Source organism: Chelonoidis abingdonii, chromosome 4, assembly GCF_003597395.2.
Source record: "Chelonoidis abingdonii isolate Lonesome George chromosome 4, CheloAbing_2.0, whole genome shotgun sequence".
Classification (NCBI taxonomy): Eukaryota; Metazoa; Chordata; order Testudines; family Testudinidae; genus Chelonoidis; species Chelonoidis abingdonii.
In genome coordinates this window covers 52,104,038-52,121,642 of record NC_133772.1, presented here as the reverse complement: position 1 = coordinate 52,121,642, position 17,605 = coordinate 52,104,038, and the positions used below count along the sequence as shown (strand labels likewise).

Genomic DNA, 17,605 nt, shown 5'->3' with positions numbered 1-17,605 from the left:
AGAAAGATACCAGATGAACTAACAGAGAAGTTGAAATAGCACTCTCTCTTACTTAAAACAATGAAGTATAATAAAATAAAAAAAAATACAGAACACCTCCATCTCCTCCAAAAGAAATTTTACATTGTAACTACAAAAGATTTAAGTCTCTGAATCCAGTAGGATTGTTTGTTTGTTTCCTTGGTATACAAAACAAAAACACTGCCACCATAATATCCCACTAGCACCATTCAACCAAACAAAACGACCTTACATGCAACTAAGTACAGAAATTCAAATACACAAAGACAGTCCCCAAGAAACTGAAAGAACTTGAAGTTTATGGGCCTGATTCTTCACTGGTTTGCATCTCGTATAGTTCTTCAGACATACGAAAAGCAGGTAAAACGCTACCACCAGCATAAGTGAAAGGAAGTGAGATTTGCTACAATTTTATGTAACTCTTCTATTATAATTTTGGCTGATTTCCATATGAGATATTACTGACAGCTCAATAACAAGTGCACATAAAAACACAGTATGAAAAAAATCAGACTGACAAGATACATATTTTTCTCTCTATTTATTTTTCAGACAACAGAAATAAGTGTAATTAAAGAGGAAGAATGTTGAACTGAAGGCATCTGAAATGCAAAAGCATCAAGACAGCTGCCAGGAAACTATAAAGATGGTATAATGAAAATATAAGTGGAGGTATCAGTAATACTAATTCCATATACCAATAAAGAAAGTTTGTTGCTAGTCGCTTTCTTCATCAAATTGCCAATTTGGGCATTTCTCCATGCTTCCATGGTTCAACAATGGAGGCTTTGTTGCAGGGCAACTCATTCCCTAGTACTTTAGATGAATAATTCATTTACATTCAGGAGTACAAGACGAAAGATTATAAAAACTTGAACAGTTTTCTCAATGAGATTTACTCTAGAAGTGAGGCAGGATAATATGAGTTGTTGCTTTGGCACCTCAAAGTGATTTCTCTATACAGATTGGCATGTTTGCTGATGATAAAATGATTTGGATGGTTTGAGAACACTGAGAAACAATACACTGCACTACAAAACTAATGCAAAAGCTTCTAATTTCCAGTAAAAATAAGTTGATAATTAATTTTAGTCTAAAGGCCGTCTAAAACATAAGAGTGTCTATGCCATATACTAACACCAATGTTTACTTTCTAAGAAATGTTGAATCTTATTAAAATCCAAATGCAAGGATTTATTATTTTAAATAAACGGAGAAAGTTTGGGTAATTTTCAAAAAGCAAAATACCCTGTGAGTTTAAGAACTCCCTCAAAACAGGCTGCTTCTGCTCTCATTGAAGACAACAGGAGGACAGTTTTACCATCACCGCACCAGAAGAATTCATAGGAAACTGCATGTCTGGAAATCAACAGTGTTCTTTGGAATAAGTGGGAGTACCATAAGGAATAATAGAGTGCTAAGGACTTGATCATACAGTCTTTAATATGTGACTTTTCGTTTAGGAATACAGATGGGGGGGGGGGGGTGTGTGTGTGTGTGTGTGTGTGTGTGTTGCACTTGAGGGGGGGGGGGAGGGGAAATCCTGGAGACATATTTGTTCACTTGTTTTAAAATCATCCAGACTAAGGCACAAATTACTGAAATGGGGAAAAGCAAAAATTCATTTTTCCAAGGGAGAAATGGCACGCATCTGTGCCTTCACCCAGTGCATCTCTCTTCTCTTCTGGCACTTGTTCATACCTCCTAAACTGCCAAAGAAAACAGACTACAATGAAGATTTTTACTATCCACAAGGACAGCTTTGTATATGCAGCAATGCACAATTCAGATCTTAAAAAAGGAATAAAAAAAAGTTTCTCGAGCAGCACAAAAAAAACCCTTTCTAATGTGTATCTAAGATACAAGCATTTTCAAATATCTGACATTTAATTAGCATTACAAAGCAAGAGATTCTGGGCAATTGAACCCAGGTTTCTCAACTTTTTCCTTTTAAGATGAAAATGTTTTGCAAATTAAAGTGCTATTAAATGGTAATAGTGCAGCTACTCCTTCCCTCCTCCTCCTCCCCTCAAATTGCCCACTCCTCTTATGCACACTTTTTAAAATGAAAGCATATTTCATTTAAGCACTTAGGAGGCTTTCCATTTCCCTTTTTCTATTCTCTCTGTGTAGATGACAACTGGCTTAATGACTTCATATTGGCCTTGGCTACACTGGCGCTTTACAGTCCTGCAACTGAGCGCAGCAAGTTACAGCGCTGCAAAGTGCCAGTGTAAACAGTCCCCCAGCGCTGGGAGCGCGGATCCCAGCACTGCAAGCTAATCCCCACGGGGAGCTGGAGTACCTGCAGTGCTGGGAGAGCTCTCTCCCAGCGCTAGCGCCGCGACCACACTCGCACTTCAAAGCACTCCCGCGGCAGCACTTTGGAGTTTCGAGTGTGGCCAAGCCCACTGCCTTTGAAAGGCATTTGTAAAAAGTGGAGACTATAGTTCAGGCTCTCCACCTACAACTCTTCATTTTGGGAAAAACATGGCCCTTTCTCTCTTTGGAAGATTTGGTAGGAAAAAAATTGATGGATTTTTTGTATTTCAGAATAAACAGTCTCTTTAATTTAAACTAAAATGCTTCCACATTTACAAGTTAACACAGCAGAATGCTTCACCACAGAATGGCCAACAGAGTAACGGGTACATCAGTATCATGATGTACCCTGTTGCGCTTTAATGGCTAACATACCAAAAACACATCCCCACCCACCGCACACACAAAAGGAGGGAAGAGTGTGAAATCTGTGGGAGAACCAAAGTCCGGAGAGATAGATGGGGCTGACTGGTTAAAACTAAAGGAAGGGATGAGGCTCAGTGGTGCCAGAACGGGGGGGCTAAGAGGGCCATGGCCCCATCACTTTTAAAAGTGAGCCCTCCCCATTTTTTACCTGCCTTAAGGGGGAGCAGGCAACGAGGAGCGAGTAGCCTGGGGGGGGGGGAGGTGCAGCAGGCACAGGGCCAGGGTAGGGACAGAGAGTGGGGCCACACTTTGGGCACCGGTGGCCCCCTTACTTCTAGGGAGCTTCCAGCATTCCTGATGAGCCTTAACTTCACTGCTGGTAAGATACCTCAACCGGACCTGCCAGGTGTTATGCACCTCAAAGCTCTGTAACACTCACCAGTATTAAATGTATATGCTATTTTTAAGTTTATTATTAAAGACAAATTGGTTCATTAAATAATTTAAACAAAGTGTGACACATGATACTGCACAAAAAACTTTTCAGCTATTCCTTGGTACAGGACTCCATTAGAAGAAACTCATTAATACTATAAAAGGAGAGCCACTATCTGCATAGCTATTGTCACCCCTCTGCAGAGTACTAGCAGATTTTGGGGCTTTGCAGGTCAGTTTCTCATTGAAGGAGAAATCAGTGATGAGGAAACTGGGAATAGTCTTATTGCCGTTTACTTTACACTTTCATACACCATGCCTTGAACAGAAGTGGTCACGAATGGCACAGACTACTCCCTCTTTAGGAATTCCAGACAAAACACTGATGCCCAGTTCCCAGAAGGCAACTCTGTCTCAAGAATTGCCACTGGTTAGGTAGACTGAGGTAGAGAGCAAACCCTGCTGCTTGCCACAGTTCCTCAAAAAAAGAAAAACACATCCCAAAACTAACAATGCATTTTTTCAATGACTGCACAATACTTGTACACTAAGAGAAAGAACTTTTAAAACTAACAGTACCACCTACTGACTCCCACTATAATACTATTTTTGTGGCTTTTCAAATTAAAATACACTCTTTCAATATAAGGGATTTCTGCCCTTCCTGTTTGTAACTGAGTATACATATCACTATTATACTATAGTATAATACAGGTCAATAGACAGTTCCAAATGTTTTAAAATAATTTTAAACCACGATTCACTATGTACATGAACATATCTTTGCACAAGTGTGGCAAAAAGGAAAACAAACAGAACATAATACTGCATCTTGCAATTTTAAGGCATACAACTCTGCACAGAGCATTTCTCTATTATGTCCCAATGCACAGAATCAGAATCAGCATTTCTTCATTTCCCTTCCTCCCTGTCCCTTTCTCTCTCTCCCTACTCCCTTTCCCTCAGTGTAGGAATTTATCATTGCAGTAGAACATTTAAGTTTATTATCTAATCCTAAAACTGCTTACTTGAAGGGAGAACACAAGAAGAACTAAAAACTTACCTTTTCCAAGATGAATTTGTTTAAATAAGGCATGTAACCCTGATTGGAAACTGGTCCTTCATCATCATCCCGAAAATGCTCTTCCAAGGCCACTGGGTCATGTGGAACATTTAGCACTGTGCACAAATTGTGAGAAAGGACCTAAAAATGGAAAACAAATCAGTGAGATCAGAGGTCAGTTTCCTTAGTGACAGCGCTGTGATTCACTCAAGTCTGCACAGAATGTGACACATTCATGTCAGGGTGAGTTATAAACTGGGGATTTTTGTTGGAGGAAAATACAGTTCTAGCCGTTGAGTTACAGGGATTAAATCCTTCAAATGGTAACACTATTAGGAAGACAAAATGGTTACAGTGTGGTGGTTACCAAACAAATACAAAAACAGCTACACAAAGAATTCAACTCGTGTATTTGAAAGTAAGGGAAGGTCCGTGGAAACACAAAACTCATGTTTCTGTAAGGAAATTAGTTAATGGGAGGAAATGATAAGCAATAACCAGCTCCTGTTGTTATAAAAATTCATCAATGTGACTAACATGACTCATGAAACGTATTTCAATACACATCCTGAGTTTATAGGAAATGCTAACTGTCAAAGGTATGGATTTCGAATTTCTCTCATGTGCTTGTTTTTTCGTTACTTTTTTATATTTACCATATGTTTCAACTGGTAAGAGGCAAGTAATGTTACAGGAGGGCCCTGGAGGAAGGGAAGGGAAGAGTTCAGAAGCAATTCTTAACATTTTATTTTATTTTATTTTAAAACAACATATTTGCTTGTGCTACTTCATCGGTTTCAGCCCCCACATAACCTATCCAGAGAAATGACCTTCAGTGAGAGGCTACATGCTTCATTAGTTTTAAGGAAGTACAGAGTTCATGAAAACTAAGTGGCAATAAATACATCTAAAACTCTCCACTGTATGCAGCATTTTACAAGCAAAACATATGCCTGGTTACCAACTATGGAGCAAAGAACCTAGATCATTTTTACTTGTATGCCATGAAACTAGTAGCATTAAGGCTACATCTACACTACAAATTAGGGGTGTGATTCTCAGCTTGTGTACACCTGCTAGCATGAGTGTAGCCATGGCAGCATGGGGAATGGCAACTGGCTTAGCCATGCCAAGTACACATGGGAGTCCAGGAGGTTGTACACAGCACAGTTCAGCCATGCTACCGCTGCCTCTGCTACCACAGCTATGATGCTATTTATACTCGCAGTAGCGTATGTAGGCAAGCTGGAAATCACATCTCTAGCTCATATTGTAGACATATCCTAAGTGTCCTGGTGAAAGGTGACACATCTCCCAGCCACAAAGAGTGTGGTTTCTTCCTTCTCTCCTCTCTCACATACCTTCCCAAGGATCAGACAGCATGCTGCTCAGCCAGTCTAAGGGCTTGTCTACACTGGCACTTCACAGCACTGCAACTTTCTCGCTTGTGGGTGTTGAAAAATACCCACCCCCGGAGTGCAGCAAATTTCAGCGCTGTAAAGTGCCAGTGTAGACTATGCACCAGTGCTGGTAGCTATTCCTTTGATGGAGGTGGTTTTTTTAATAACACTGGGAGAGCTCTCTCCCAGCACTGGTGCCACAACTACACGGCCATATTAAAGTGCTGATGAATCAGCGCTGCCCTGTCAGCACTTTAAAGTTACTAGTGGAGACATGCCTGAACATGGCTTATTAGGGCTTGATCCTGCACCCATTAAAAGTGAAAGGAGAAAACTCCCATTGATTTATACAGTACAGCGTCAAGCCCTTAAGGATTATGTACCCCATACACCTACAGAAACTGGGTTAAGCATTTAATCTTATTTATCTATGAAGGGATTGCAATTGTAAATTTCTTTTCCCAGTGTGCTGTCGGAGAAACAATATAAAGACAAGAGGAAAGAAGAGGAATTAAATAGAAAAAAAAAGAAAGCTTGAGTTTTAAAAAAATGCATCCTGCCTACATAAAAGAAAGCTAACCATCCAGTTGTGAGAAAAGATAGCAACTGAAATTATTTGATGACTCTCACACACACAATATATACAGAGAGAGAGAGTATGTATGTAATGGTCCTCTTTGTTCACTGGGCAACTACAACATCTAAAAAACAGAACAAAGCGAGACAGAGAGAAAGTCTGCAAATTTATTTACAGTTATTTATAGACAGCTAAATATATCTGTGTTAGCACGGAGCAGTTGAAAATGGGGTAGCTGCAAAACTAGAATAAGTGAAAATAGGTTTGAAATCTTCGGACTTGGCAACTGAGAAGAATGTATCTAAGTTGCAGACTCAATGGAGAGTCAGTCATTCCGTTTTCTTTCCTATCCGATGATATTAAAATTCGCTCCATTGCTCTTATGATAAAAAACAAAGCAAAGTATCAGCATTATTATGAAATCCTACCAAGACCACTTTTTAATTTACAAAAGCGCGCGCACACACACACTTTTCCAAGAAAACAAAATATTCACACATGTTCATTAAAATTAAACAAAATAATTTAATCTGACCTAGTCAGGTAACAAAGACATCTAAGGAGAACAGAAATAAGTATTGCTCTCTATTGCCTGTCATTTTAATTAACTGCCAAGTTTCCCAAAGCAGGTAATAAAATTGTACATACAATGTTTTGTGTTCAGACTGGGATTTGCACCATTTTTCAGCTTTCATGCAAAAGTTGCAAATACACATGCAAAGCCAGGTCTCAGACTATGTACAAGAACTCAGATGAATAAATATTGGAGATATAGTTTTAGATGCCAGGTTGAGATCCTATTGAAAATTTTATTCTAAGCATAATGCCTCACACTGGCTATACTGTACTGAAGTACAGTATGCTGGGAGGAAGATGCTATGGCCCTCTGGAGTTTCTTAAAATACCCACCCATTCCAGTGATGAGAAGTTTTAAAACAAAAACATTTCCTTTCACTCTATCCTTTTCACCACAGCCTATGAATTGGGAGGATGACGTAAAAAACAAAACAAAACCAAAACCTGAGACACACTTGTTCTCCTCCAATTTAAAATTATCTTCACCAAACAAATTATTCCAAACACTAAAGCCCCCATCCGCTAATGCAGTGAAAGAGACGAGTGCTCCTTTATCCCCTGATCAAGGTTTCCCTCCTGTTACCTATGTATTTATGACAGTTAAGAGAAAGGAATAAATTGATCAGAATTTTTCAGCTAGAAGGCACTTAACCAGAACATTCCAAAAAAATTTGCTCATTTACAAGATTACTATTAAGAACAACTAAAGAATATTCAATAAAAGCAGCACTTTGTTGTCATCTGTCTAGCTCTCCTGCTCTCGCTCTTGAGAGCTTACTGATGCCCAAAAGCTGAAGGAAACCCTGGATGGTTTCAACAACTTGGAACCAGATACCAGGAAAGAATTCTACTTTCAATCATTTTTGAAAATCTGCCTTATTTGAGACTCTATTATGCTCAGTTCCTTCTTTTCATAGTTCAAGAAATTCCTTGCTGCCTTCCAAAGTCTTCCATTCTTTGAAGTGGCTGAAAGCCAACTGCCTTTCTTGGTATCTAGAGTAAATTTGGAAAACTTAGCAATGAGTTCTTCCTTTTTTTACCAAAAAAATGCCTATCCACTAAAGCATCACTTTGACGTTCAATAGTAAAAAAATAGCTGAGCACAAGCTTAAGGTACTAAAAAGCCCCTTGTACTGCAGAATCTCAGTTAAACCGTGAAGAAAATTTCCATCAGTAAGGATCATTCTTCTAGTGCCCATATGGTTGCTAAGCAACTTTTTCTTTCAGCATTTATTACGCTCTTGTTGCCACAATTAACAATCCACCTGCATGCCAGAACCAGTCTCTTGCTCTATGCCAGAAACTCATCTTTCTGCTATGCTGTGGAGCAAGCTGCAAACCCCTGCAGTAACTGACACCAGCCACAGGCTGGATCACTAAGGTCCTGAAAGCTTCATGAGACTTTGCTAGATGCTTCTGAATCATATTTTTATTTTTAAAGTTGGTTTACTTGGCATTTATGTCTCTAACATAGCTCTGTCTGTGCTCTGCTCCAACTCCTAGAATTACTTAGCCCCTGATCCCACAAACCCTTACACGTGCTGAACTGCAAGCATAAGAGTGACCAGTCCCCAAGAAAGAGAAGGAACACTCCAACAGCTTATTCAACAGATACTAACTGCCCCGTATAAAAGAGTATTTCAGCCAAAATAAATAACAGGACCATTAAGAGTAACAACTTTGCACTGCACAGGATATTGATAATTTCTTCAGTACTAGTTTCATCTTTTAGGAGAGGGTGGGATTGGGTTTTTTCTTTAAGAGTTTAAAACAATTATGGAACTGTACAATTCCATTTACTAGCCTTGTACAGAGTCACTTCGAGATATTCTTGGACTGCCTTCTCTGACATCTCCTAATGGAGATCTTGCCATCAGCTCCAGCTCAACATGCTTCCACCCTCGGTCTCCTTTCTTAATCACTGACAATACCAGCATCCTGGACATCACTCAGGCCAATAACCTGGGCATCATCTTCAATGCAGTTCTCCCTCTAGGTCCTCCCTTCAGATTCTTTCTCCATAACATCTCTAAGATACGGCCTTTCCTATCCACACAGCTACAACTGTTGAGAGTTTGGACATCATCTTAAGTCTCAGTTACTGAAACATACTTTTCTTTGGCCTTGACAAATGCAATCTTGCCCTGCTCATATCCATTCAGAATGCTGCTGCAAGGATGACTTTCTTTGCCCTTGCTTTGACCACTCCCCCCTCTCTTTTAACCCCTAAGCTGGCTCCCCCTTCTCTATCAAACATAGGCTATTTGTCTTCATTTTCAAAGCTTTTCACAGCCTATGACCACCTTACCTATCATCTATCATTTACTATCAAAATGTCAACTCTCACCTTCAATCGGCCATGATGAGACAGCCTCCACTGCCCACTTGTTAAATTTTCAAGCACTTTTGTGCTTTCTCCCAGGCTGCATCTCATCCTTGGGAGGAGCACTCCATAAACACTGACAAAACTAACTCATTATCTTCCTTCTAAGCACTCTGTGATGCCTACAAAACAACTGACAACAGTAAGGTCACTGCCTATCATATTGACCAAAAGCGACTCATGGTTTTCTTGTATTTTGGCATCAGTCTGTGTCTCCATCTGTTGTCTCTTAGCTTACAATCTAACAAACTCTTTGAGACAGGGTCTATCTTCCTTGTTCTGGTTTTGTACAGCACACAATGGTGTCTTGCTCCAGGTCTAGGGCTCTTAGGTACTTTTGCAAACAATATATTATAAAAAAGTGTTTCAATATACAGTATAATGCTGACAGTTCGGAGACTTGAGTATAGAAGGGTATTCTGTACTGGTAGAGGTATGGCTGTAGTGATGTTTCCAGTGTCAAGGGAGACCAAAATAAATAATTTAATTCATTCCAGTTAATATAATAAAGTAACAATTTCTCATTATAATGACTGACTACATACTGTTCACTTTTTCTAGATAAGCCACCTTTATCTTCTCCACTTGGATATTAAACTAAAGTTCTATAATTTACATCCCCCTCTCTCGTTTCTGCCCTGTTATCCTAACCCTGTATCACCCTGCAGACCAGCACACTGGCCAAAGTTTTCAAAAGTGATTAGAGACTTTGGTGGCCTCAGTTTTTGGTCACATACTTTGACATACCTGAGAAAAAGCAAGATTTTCCAAGAGTGTCGGTCACCCCACCTTCTGAAAATCAGGCCCTATTAAGGAGTCAAGTCGAGGACACAATAACTGAGATGCCCAAACCACTTGTGAAAATGTAGGCCACAAGGAGCAAACAAAGAAGAACAGCAAAACTGTGAATAGTCAACAGTTAAGTAAGTCCACCATCAAAGAGAATATTAGGAAGAAATACAAAAAAGTTTTCATATATTGTGTAAAAATGGGTTTGGCTTGCACAATCTCTAAGATTCCAATTTCTCAAACATACTACCACGTTTAATGCTTACCGCTGTAAGCAGTCTTCTAGAAATCCAGTAGTAAGCATTTGCAAGATTTGTCCAAAGGCTACAATAAACTTTTGGAAAGTATCTTTACTATTCACACCACCAAGGCACCCTATTTAAATAAAAAAAATTTAGAAACTGAAGAGTACAAAAAGGTGAAACCAACAGGAAGATTTAAAAATAGTGCAACATATGCTTGCATGTAGCTCATACTAAAACCAAAATAAAGCTGTAATTACTTTCAGAAAAATTATACTGTAATTTTGCTATAGTGGTATTTGAAAGGGTGTGGTGCAATATATAAACAAAACAAGAGCTATGTTTATATTTAACGTGTAATTTATGAACAGACAAGCATCATATATGTTTACAATTTTGGCTGATGTGTAAAAGAATGGGGTAATCAATATAACTGCAGAAATACTAGAAAATATTGGTCAAATAAATCCATGCACAATACTTTAAAATACAAAAGAGGGCTGATTTTGCTTAAATTAGTCAGTAGCACCCATATAGTGTGGCTGTTCCTCATATCATCCCTACTCACTCCTAGGGTCTTTACCTGTTGGCTGTACAGATATCATACAAAGGAATTAAGTAATTAAGAGAAAAGGGATAAGGGACATCTCACACAACTGCCTCTGTCCTGATGGGTCCCAGTTTTTCCCAGGGGCTTGACTCCTCTCCAAAATGATGCACAGGGGAAAGAAAGGACCCACATACCTGTCTCTATCACTTTCTATTTCCGCTAAATTAAGACCAGTGCAGAAAGTAAATCCCTTTGGAATTGGGCTTCTGCTGCATAAAACACATTCATTTTGATGCTTGATTATTTTTATGTTTGTACTGCCTTGAAAAAAATTTAAAAAAGTCACTTTTGTGGAGCAAACAGACCAGCTGGGAAAAGAAATTAGAACCTGAGTTCTTCAGAAATGGTGGTGTAATCCACTTGCAATCAAAACAGCAGATCAGTGCTATGCTCCTATCATCTAGATCACTGTTTCCCAAACTTGGGACACCGCTTCTGTAGGGAAAGCCCCTGGCGGACCAGGCTGGTTTGTTTACCTCCCCCATCCCCAGGTCCGGCCATGGTTTGCTGCTCCAGGCCAATGGGAGCTGCTGGAAGCGGTGATCAGTACGTCCCTTGGCCCGTGCCGCTTCCAGCAGCTCCCATTGGCCTGGAACAGCAAACTGCAGCCAGTGGGAGCTGCGATCGACCAGACCTGCAGACGCAGCAGGTAAACAAACCGGCCCAGCCTGCCAGGGACTTTTCCTACAAAAGTGGCATCCCAAGTTTGGGAAACAGTGATCTAGAGAACTACTAAAATTGTAATTAAAAAAAAATTATTCCAGAAGTATTACAAATACCAAAAAGGTTTAGGAAAATCTTGTGTGTGGTTGAGGGGTACCACAGCAGAGAATTAAAGATAACTTAAGCCACAGCAAACACAGGGACACTAAGGGGAACTGTCAAAGCTGTCCACCAACCATTTCTTTCATAAACCTCTCAAGCGTCAACCTTTCCTCATACTCTCAAGGCAGGGTAATGACAGTAATGGGGAACAATTACTGCAAAACCTAAGGAAACAGAGACTGCACAGGACCTGCAAATCAAGAAAGAACATAGCAGGGAGTGGTAGGGTGTCAGGAAAACAAACAAGATTGTTTTTTTTAAAATGAGAGCCTTGATAAATTAGAATGTTTGCATCCCCAACCTACTCAAGCTGACTGTGGGTTTCCCACTGTACTAAGGACAGACTGTCTCTCCTTCAGAAGAGAGACAGTCCTCAAGTTTTCTCCAGTGACTACAGAGGTTAAAGTTGACCTGGTGATCAATACAATGTTCTACTGTCTGAAATGGCAACAGGTGTAGAGTCCTATTTGAAATGGGTATTTAGGCAGATTCTTCCCACTATTCCCAGCCCAAGATAGTCCTATGAAATATGGCCAGAATGGAATCAGATTCCACAAGCTGTGTGAGTTCTGTTAAGAACACACATCACTTCAGAGCATAAGCTGGAAAAGAATCACACAGTTGGAGCCTCTTGACTATTTCTCCTGTTTACCCTCAAGTAAGAGAGGTCTGTAAAAGCTCATTCTCCCTTTGGCAGACTCTAAATTCCACTTGACTTGGGTCAATTCCTTTGTTTGGGACCTTGCATCTAGTCTACAAGAGAGCCATGCAGAAAAGGGTACTCAAGGCAAATGACTGGAGGGATGGGTTTGTGTTAGTGCACCTACAGGCCAGAAATCAAATAAGCTTCAACACCCTCCTCCATGATAAGAGAACTGCTTTAACTTCAGGATCCACATGCACACCTATGTAACAGCTCAAGACCCAGGGCACTGCACATCAGACTAGGGAACAGCACTGTGGATTACATAGCACTTCAAACAACCTGGAAAAGGCTCTACTCTACCCTTGTTTTGCCAGTGAACACGATGGGAACTAATGGTTCACAGAGAAGATGGAGACATGGGGGGTAATATTCTGCACCAATAGCTTTATTCCCAGGGTTCCCAGTGACTTTACAGAGTTATATGGTGGCAAAAATGGACACCAAAGTACTATCTCCAGGACAGACCAAGTATGTGTCCGGACACAAGGTTTCAAGACCCTCCCTGTGTTCAAAAGTCAGCCCCACCATTTTGGGGCCCTCCCAAGAGTGTGTCCGCTGTCCTAACTGGAGTATCCTGCAGTGCCACAATGGAGCCAAAGCACCAAGCCTCCCAGAGACAAGTGTCCCAGGCCTTTGTGGGAGGCTCACAGGCTCCTGCTCTCCACCGCAACCCCTGTGAAGGGCAGGAACAAAAGACTGAGGCTGCTGATTTTGCTTCCCCAGCGGTAGTAACCCTGGATGGTCACAAGGTGCTTCCTTCCTCTTGCTCTCTCTCGGCGGGGGGAGAGAGAAGGAAGGGATCACTGGCAGGAGACCCCAGCGCAAGAGCTTACAAAGCCCGTTTCTGCCCCGGGCCCGGGTTCTCTCGCCAGCAGCAGCCCTGCGCCCGGGGTGGGGTGGAGGACACTTGCCCCCCCAGGCCCCAGCCCAGCTGATACCCTCAGGCTCCCTCCCGCACTTGCCTTGAGCTGAGATTTGGAGACCTTGCCGCTCCGGTCCAGGTCCAGGGCGGTGAAGGCGTGCCAGATGGTCTTGAGCAGCTCCTCTTTCAGCCCCACCATGGCCAGCCTGCCCCCAGGCTGCTGCGCCCCAGCCGCACGCTCCGCCAGCTCCAGCACCGCTGCGCTCCAGCCGCCCTGTCCCCTGCTGCGGCTCGCATCACCCCACCCCTCTCCGCCGCCGGCAGCCAACCAGGCGCAGGACAGGGCTGCGCCCTCCGGGGCAGTAGGAAGTGACTGAGCCCTGGGCAGCCGCGGGCTGCGGATCGTTCGCGCCGCGATCCAGCTCTCACTGACTCCTCGCGTAAAGTAGCCCCGAGTTGGGCCAGCCCCTGCTCCCAGCGCCCCTCCCCCGGCAGCGGGCTGGAACTGGCCCCCGAGAGGCGAAATCCCGCCTGGCCCTTCTCACTTGCCCTCCGACCCCGAGCTTCCCCGCAGGGCAGGCTCAGCCCCACGGTAATTATCACAGTGAAACGTGAGGCCCCGATCCTGGCAACGCTCCCAGCCGGGGCTGAGCGCAGGGGCACGGTGCGAGGAGTGACGCTGTCCCGGGGCAGAAGTGGTTGCAGGCTGAGGCTCTTGTTTTCTGTAATGTCTTTAAAACGAAGCATGTAGCCCCCAACTGCTTTACAGGGTCAAACGCTGACCCCTCCTGGTAATAAGTGCCTTAGGGTACGTCTACATTATAGGAGTATTCCAATTTTACATAAACCGGTTTTGTAAAACACATTGTATAAAGTCAAGTGCACACAGCCACACAAAGCACAATAATTCAGTGGTGTGCATCCATGTACCCAGCCTAGCATTGATTTCTGGAGCGTTGCACTGTGGGTAGCTATCCTGCAGCTATTGCATAGTTCCCGCAGTCTCCCCCGCCCATTGGAATTCTGGATTGAGATCCCAATGCAAAAACAGTGTCGCGGGTGATTTTGGGTAAATGTCGTCACGCATTCCTTCCTCCGTGAAAGCAACGGCAGACAATCATTTCGCACCCTTTTTCCCTGGATTGCCCTGGCAGACGCCATAGCATGGCAACCATGGAGCCCGTTTTGCCTTTTGTCACTATTACTGTATGTGGACTGGTTGCTACTGACAGAGGCGGTACTGCAGTGCTACACAGCAGCATTCATTTGCCTTTGCAAGATAGTTGAGTTGTTCTGTACCATCTGCCATGCTATTGTAAATTGGCAATGAGATGACGGTTATCAGTCGTTCTGTACTGTCTGCTGCTGTCATGGGTGCTCCTGGCTGACCTTCGCTGAGGTTGGCTGGGGGTGCAAAGACAAAAATGAGAATGACTCCGAGTCCTCCCCTCTTTGGATGTTCGGCATCTCAAAAATAGAGTCCAGTCCTGCTCCGAATATGGTGCAACGTGCTAGCGAACCAGGAGCACAGCGCTCTGTGTCAGATCCTGCAGAAATGATGAGCTGCAAGCCATTCTATGGGGTGCCTGCAACAACCCCACCGTTGCTTCCCTTCTCCCCAACCCTGGTACCGTTACAAGGGTCCCCATTGTGTGATGAAGTAATAAAGAATGCAGAGAAGAAACACGACTTATTATAGTGAGATAAATGAGGGGAGCAGCCCCAGAAGAAAATTAAAGGTTGAGGGAAGAGAGCCAGCATCCTGCTGCTATATAGTCCCAGGCAGTAACAGAACTTTCTTAGACAGAAAGTGGGGGGTTGATGACTCAGCCCCCAGTGCTATATGAGGACGTTAACCAGCCATTCTTACATCTGGCCCGAAATACGAGGATTCATCCTATTTTTACCCAGCGCCCGCCGACCTCACCTGAGCCAAAGCCAGGAAGCAACCCGGGATGATAAGACGGATATCAGTCATATTGTACGTCTGCCATCAGGAAGGGGATGGCTGGTGTTCACGTGGCAGCAGTCCCGTCACCAGAGCTATGCAGAAGACATAGGTGAAACATTGAAAAAAGTCAAGAAACAGATTTTTTTCCTTTCTTCGGGTGTGGTGTGGTGTAAATTGACGAGATATACCCTGAACCACCCCGACAATCGTTGACCCTCAGGCTTGGGAGCTCAGACAAATGCAAATATTTTCGAGACAACGGGACTGTGGGATGCTGAGTCCCAGTCCCCTCCCTTCTCATGAACGTCGTTGTTCTTTAACTTTCTTTACGCTGTCAACAGCACTGGCTGTGGATCTTCTGTACAATAGCGGAGATTTTTCAAAGCTTGGCATTTCGTCCTTCTGTATGGAGCTGAAACAGATTGCTCCCATACAGGACAGAATCATATCTCCCGTACGGTCCATGCTGGAGCGCTTTTTGAATTTGGGACTGCATCGCCACCCATGCTGAATCAGAGCTCCACGCGGGCCAAACAGTTCATGGGCTTTCACTGTCTACCTGCAGTGCCGGCCCGGTTCAGATGCTTTCCGAGCACGTCACAGTGGTTCATGTGGGATACCGGCCAGAACGGCAATACCGTCGATTTGACGCCCCACACTAACCCTAATACGACATGGCAATACCGATTTCAGCGCTACTTCTCTCGTCGGGGAGGAGTATAGAAACTGGTTTTAAGAGCCCTTTATATCAATATAAAGGGCCTCGTTGTGTGGACGGGTGCAGGGTTAAATTGGTTTAACACTACTAAAATCGGTTTAAACGCATGGTGTAGACCAGGTCTTAGTGAGGTGTTCCAGTGTCCTCCATTCATGCCCTCTGCAGCATATACAAGCATGGATCCTGTGTGCATGCATATAGCTGTATTTTAGAATGTTCTTTCTAGCTTACAGAAGACAGCACATTTTGAGGTTAAGAATTTAAAATTGTACAAGGCAACCCTGCCCCTGGCCGTTGCCTCAGCCATCCTCAGTTGGTCACTTAAGGTAAGGAGTCCCTTCTCCAGAGAAGGGAGTAAAGGGACTCATTATCCTTACTCACCGAGTCCACTTCCTCCAACAAAGCACCTGATCCAATATGTGTAACTGTTAGTAGGGGAGTAGGATTTTTTAAGAGAGTAAGTTTAAGCGTATGTGGAAGTGTTTTTAGGAGTAAGGCCTTCAAGCTAATAAGGGGAAATCTAATAATTTTGGGGCCTGACTCAGGAATTTTTATATTTTTTTACATGAGTGTTTCCAGTGGAATTTAAAAATAAATCATGGTAATGTTAGCACCAGGGTCCCTCTAACAAAACTGATGAGCACCTAATGCTCTGTCTCAAATTGGTCTTATACAGATTTCAGTGCATCTCCAACAGGCAACTCCCTCTCCTAAGTTACTGTTTTAAAACAGCCTTGATGATTCCGCATGTCTTTGTCTGACCTTTACACATGGACTATCTGTATAGGGTGCAACTTTTGCTAGTCTCATGAGTGGTCTTTAAAGATGGGCTTGAGTGGCATTTGAAATGAGATTGCAAATCAGTGAGAAATATGGTGGCAGTTCCAGGCAGCTTTAGCAAAACAAGCTTTTGGATTGACAACAGTGATATTGTCTGAGGATGCCAGTGGTAAATGGAGTATCAGGAGGGGACAGGAGGAAGAGACAAAGTCAGTGAGGTAGGCTGAAATAAATCCATTGGTGGTTTTAAATAAGGACATTTTTTACATAGATCCTGAAATAAACAAGAAGCCAATAGCATTGTTTGATGTTTACTTTTTAATTTTTTTTTTTTATGTCTGAGAAGGGAGAGGTGGCAGCATTCTGCACTTGCCGGCATCTGGAGAGACTGGATTTGCAGAGGCTAAAGAGAAGGGGGTTGCAATAATCCTGGCAAGAGGAAATGAAGGCATGGATGGAGATGAAGCTCTGTGGCAACAATGCAGTGTTGTTTGAGGGGATGATAGGCAGAACTGCAAACAAAGAAGAATGAGGCATGCTGAGAGTCTGGAATAATGCCAAGGTATAGACAGCTGAGAAAGTGTGAGTCAAAGAAGAAGGCAGAGATTCTATTTATTTTCTTCAAAGGGATAGGGGAAAGCATTATTATATAATTTCTGTGAACTCATTTATTATGTTTATCCATTTGTTACATTGTGGCTATGCATGAGTATATTTAAGGAACCCTCTCTAACAACACTTGGCCTCTGCCAAATATTTACACAATGAACCACTTTCTTTGCTGGAAATTAATGTACGCAGCCGAGAACATTCTCTCATAAATAAATAAATAAATAAACTTACAGATATAGTGTATTTCACTCCAAAGGGTCTAAAACCACCTAATAAACTGAAATACAAACTGTAAATAGGGCTTATGCTATTGCTTTTCCCACAGCTAAAATGCAGCTACTTCTGCATTTTACTAATGCAAAACAGA

At 42.6% G+C, this 17,605-nt stretch overlaps 1 protein-coding gene across 2 annotated transcripts in view; it reads right to left on the bottom strand.

The window, feature by feature from the left end:
• Positions 1-17,086, bottom strand: part of SWAP70 (switching B cell complex subunit SWAP70) — a 59,404-nt gene extending 42,318 nt beyond the window's left edge. The window contains exons 1-2 of one of the 2 annotated variants that reach the window (XM_032788130.2): positions 17,000-17,086; positions 4,208-4,348 (exon numbers count right to left, since the gene is read on the bottom strand). In XM_032788130.2, coding sequence (XP_032644021.1) covers positions 4,208-4,348; positions 17,000-17,005 — 147 coding nt within the window. In that variant the 5' untranslated portion in view covers positions 17,006-17,086. Of the gene's footprint in view, positions 1-4,207; positions 4,349-13,277; positions 13,631-16,999 lie in introns of those variants that run through there. The other variant, XM_032788129.2, reaches the window with a different exon arrangement.
• Positions 17,087-17,605: the final 519 nt, after the last annotated feature.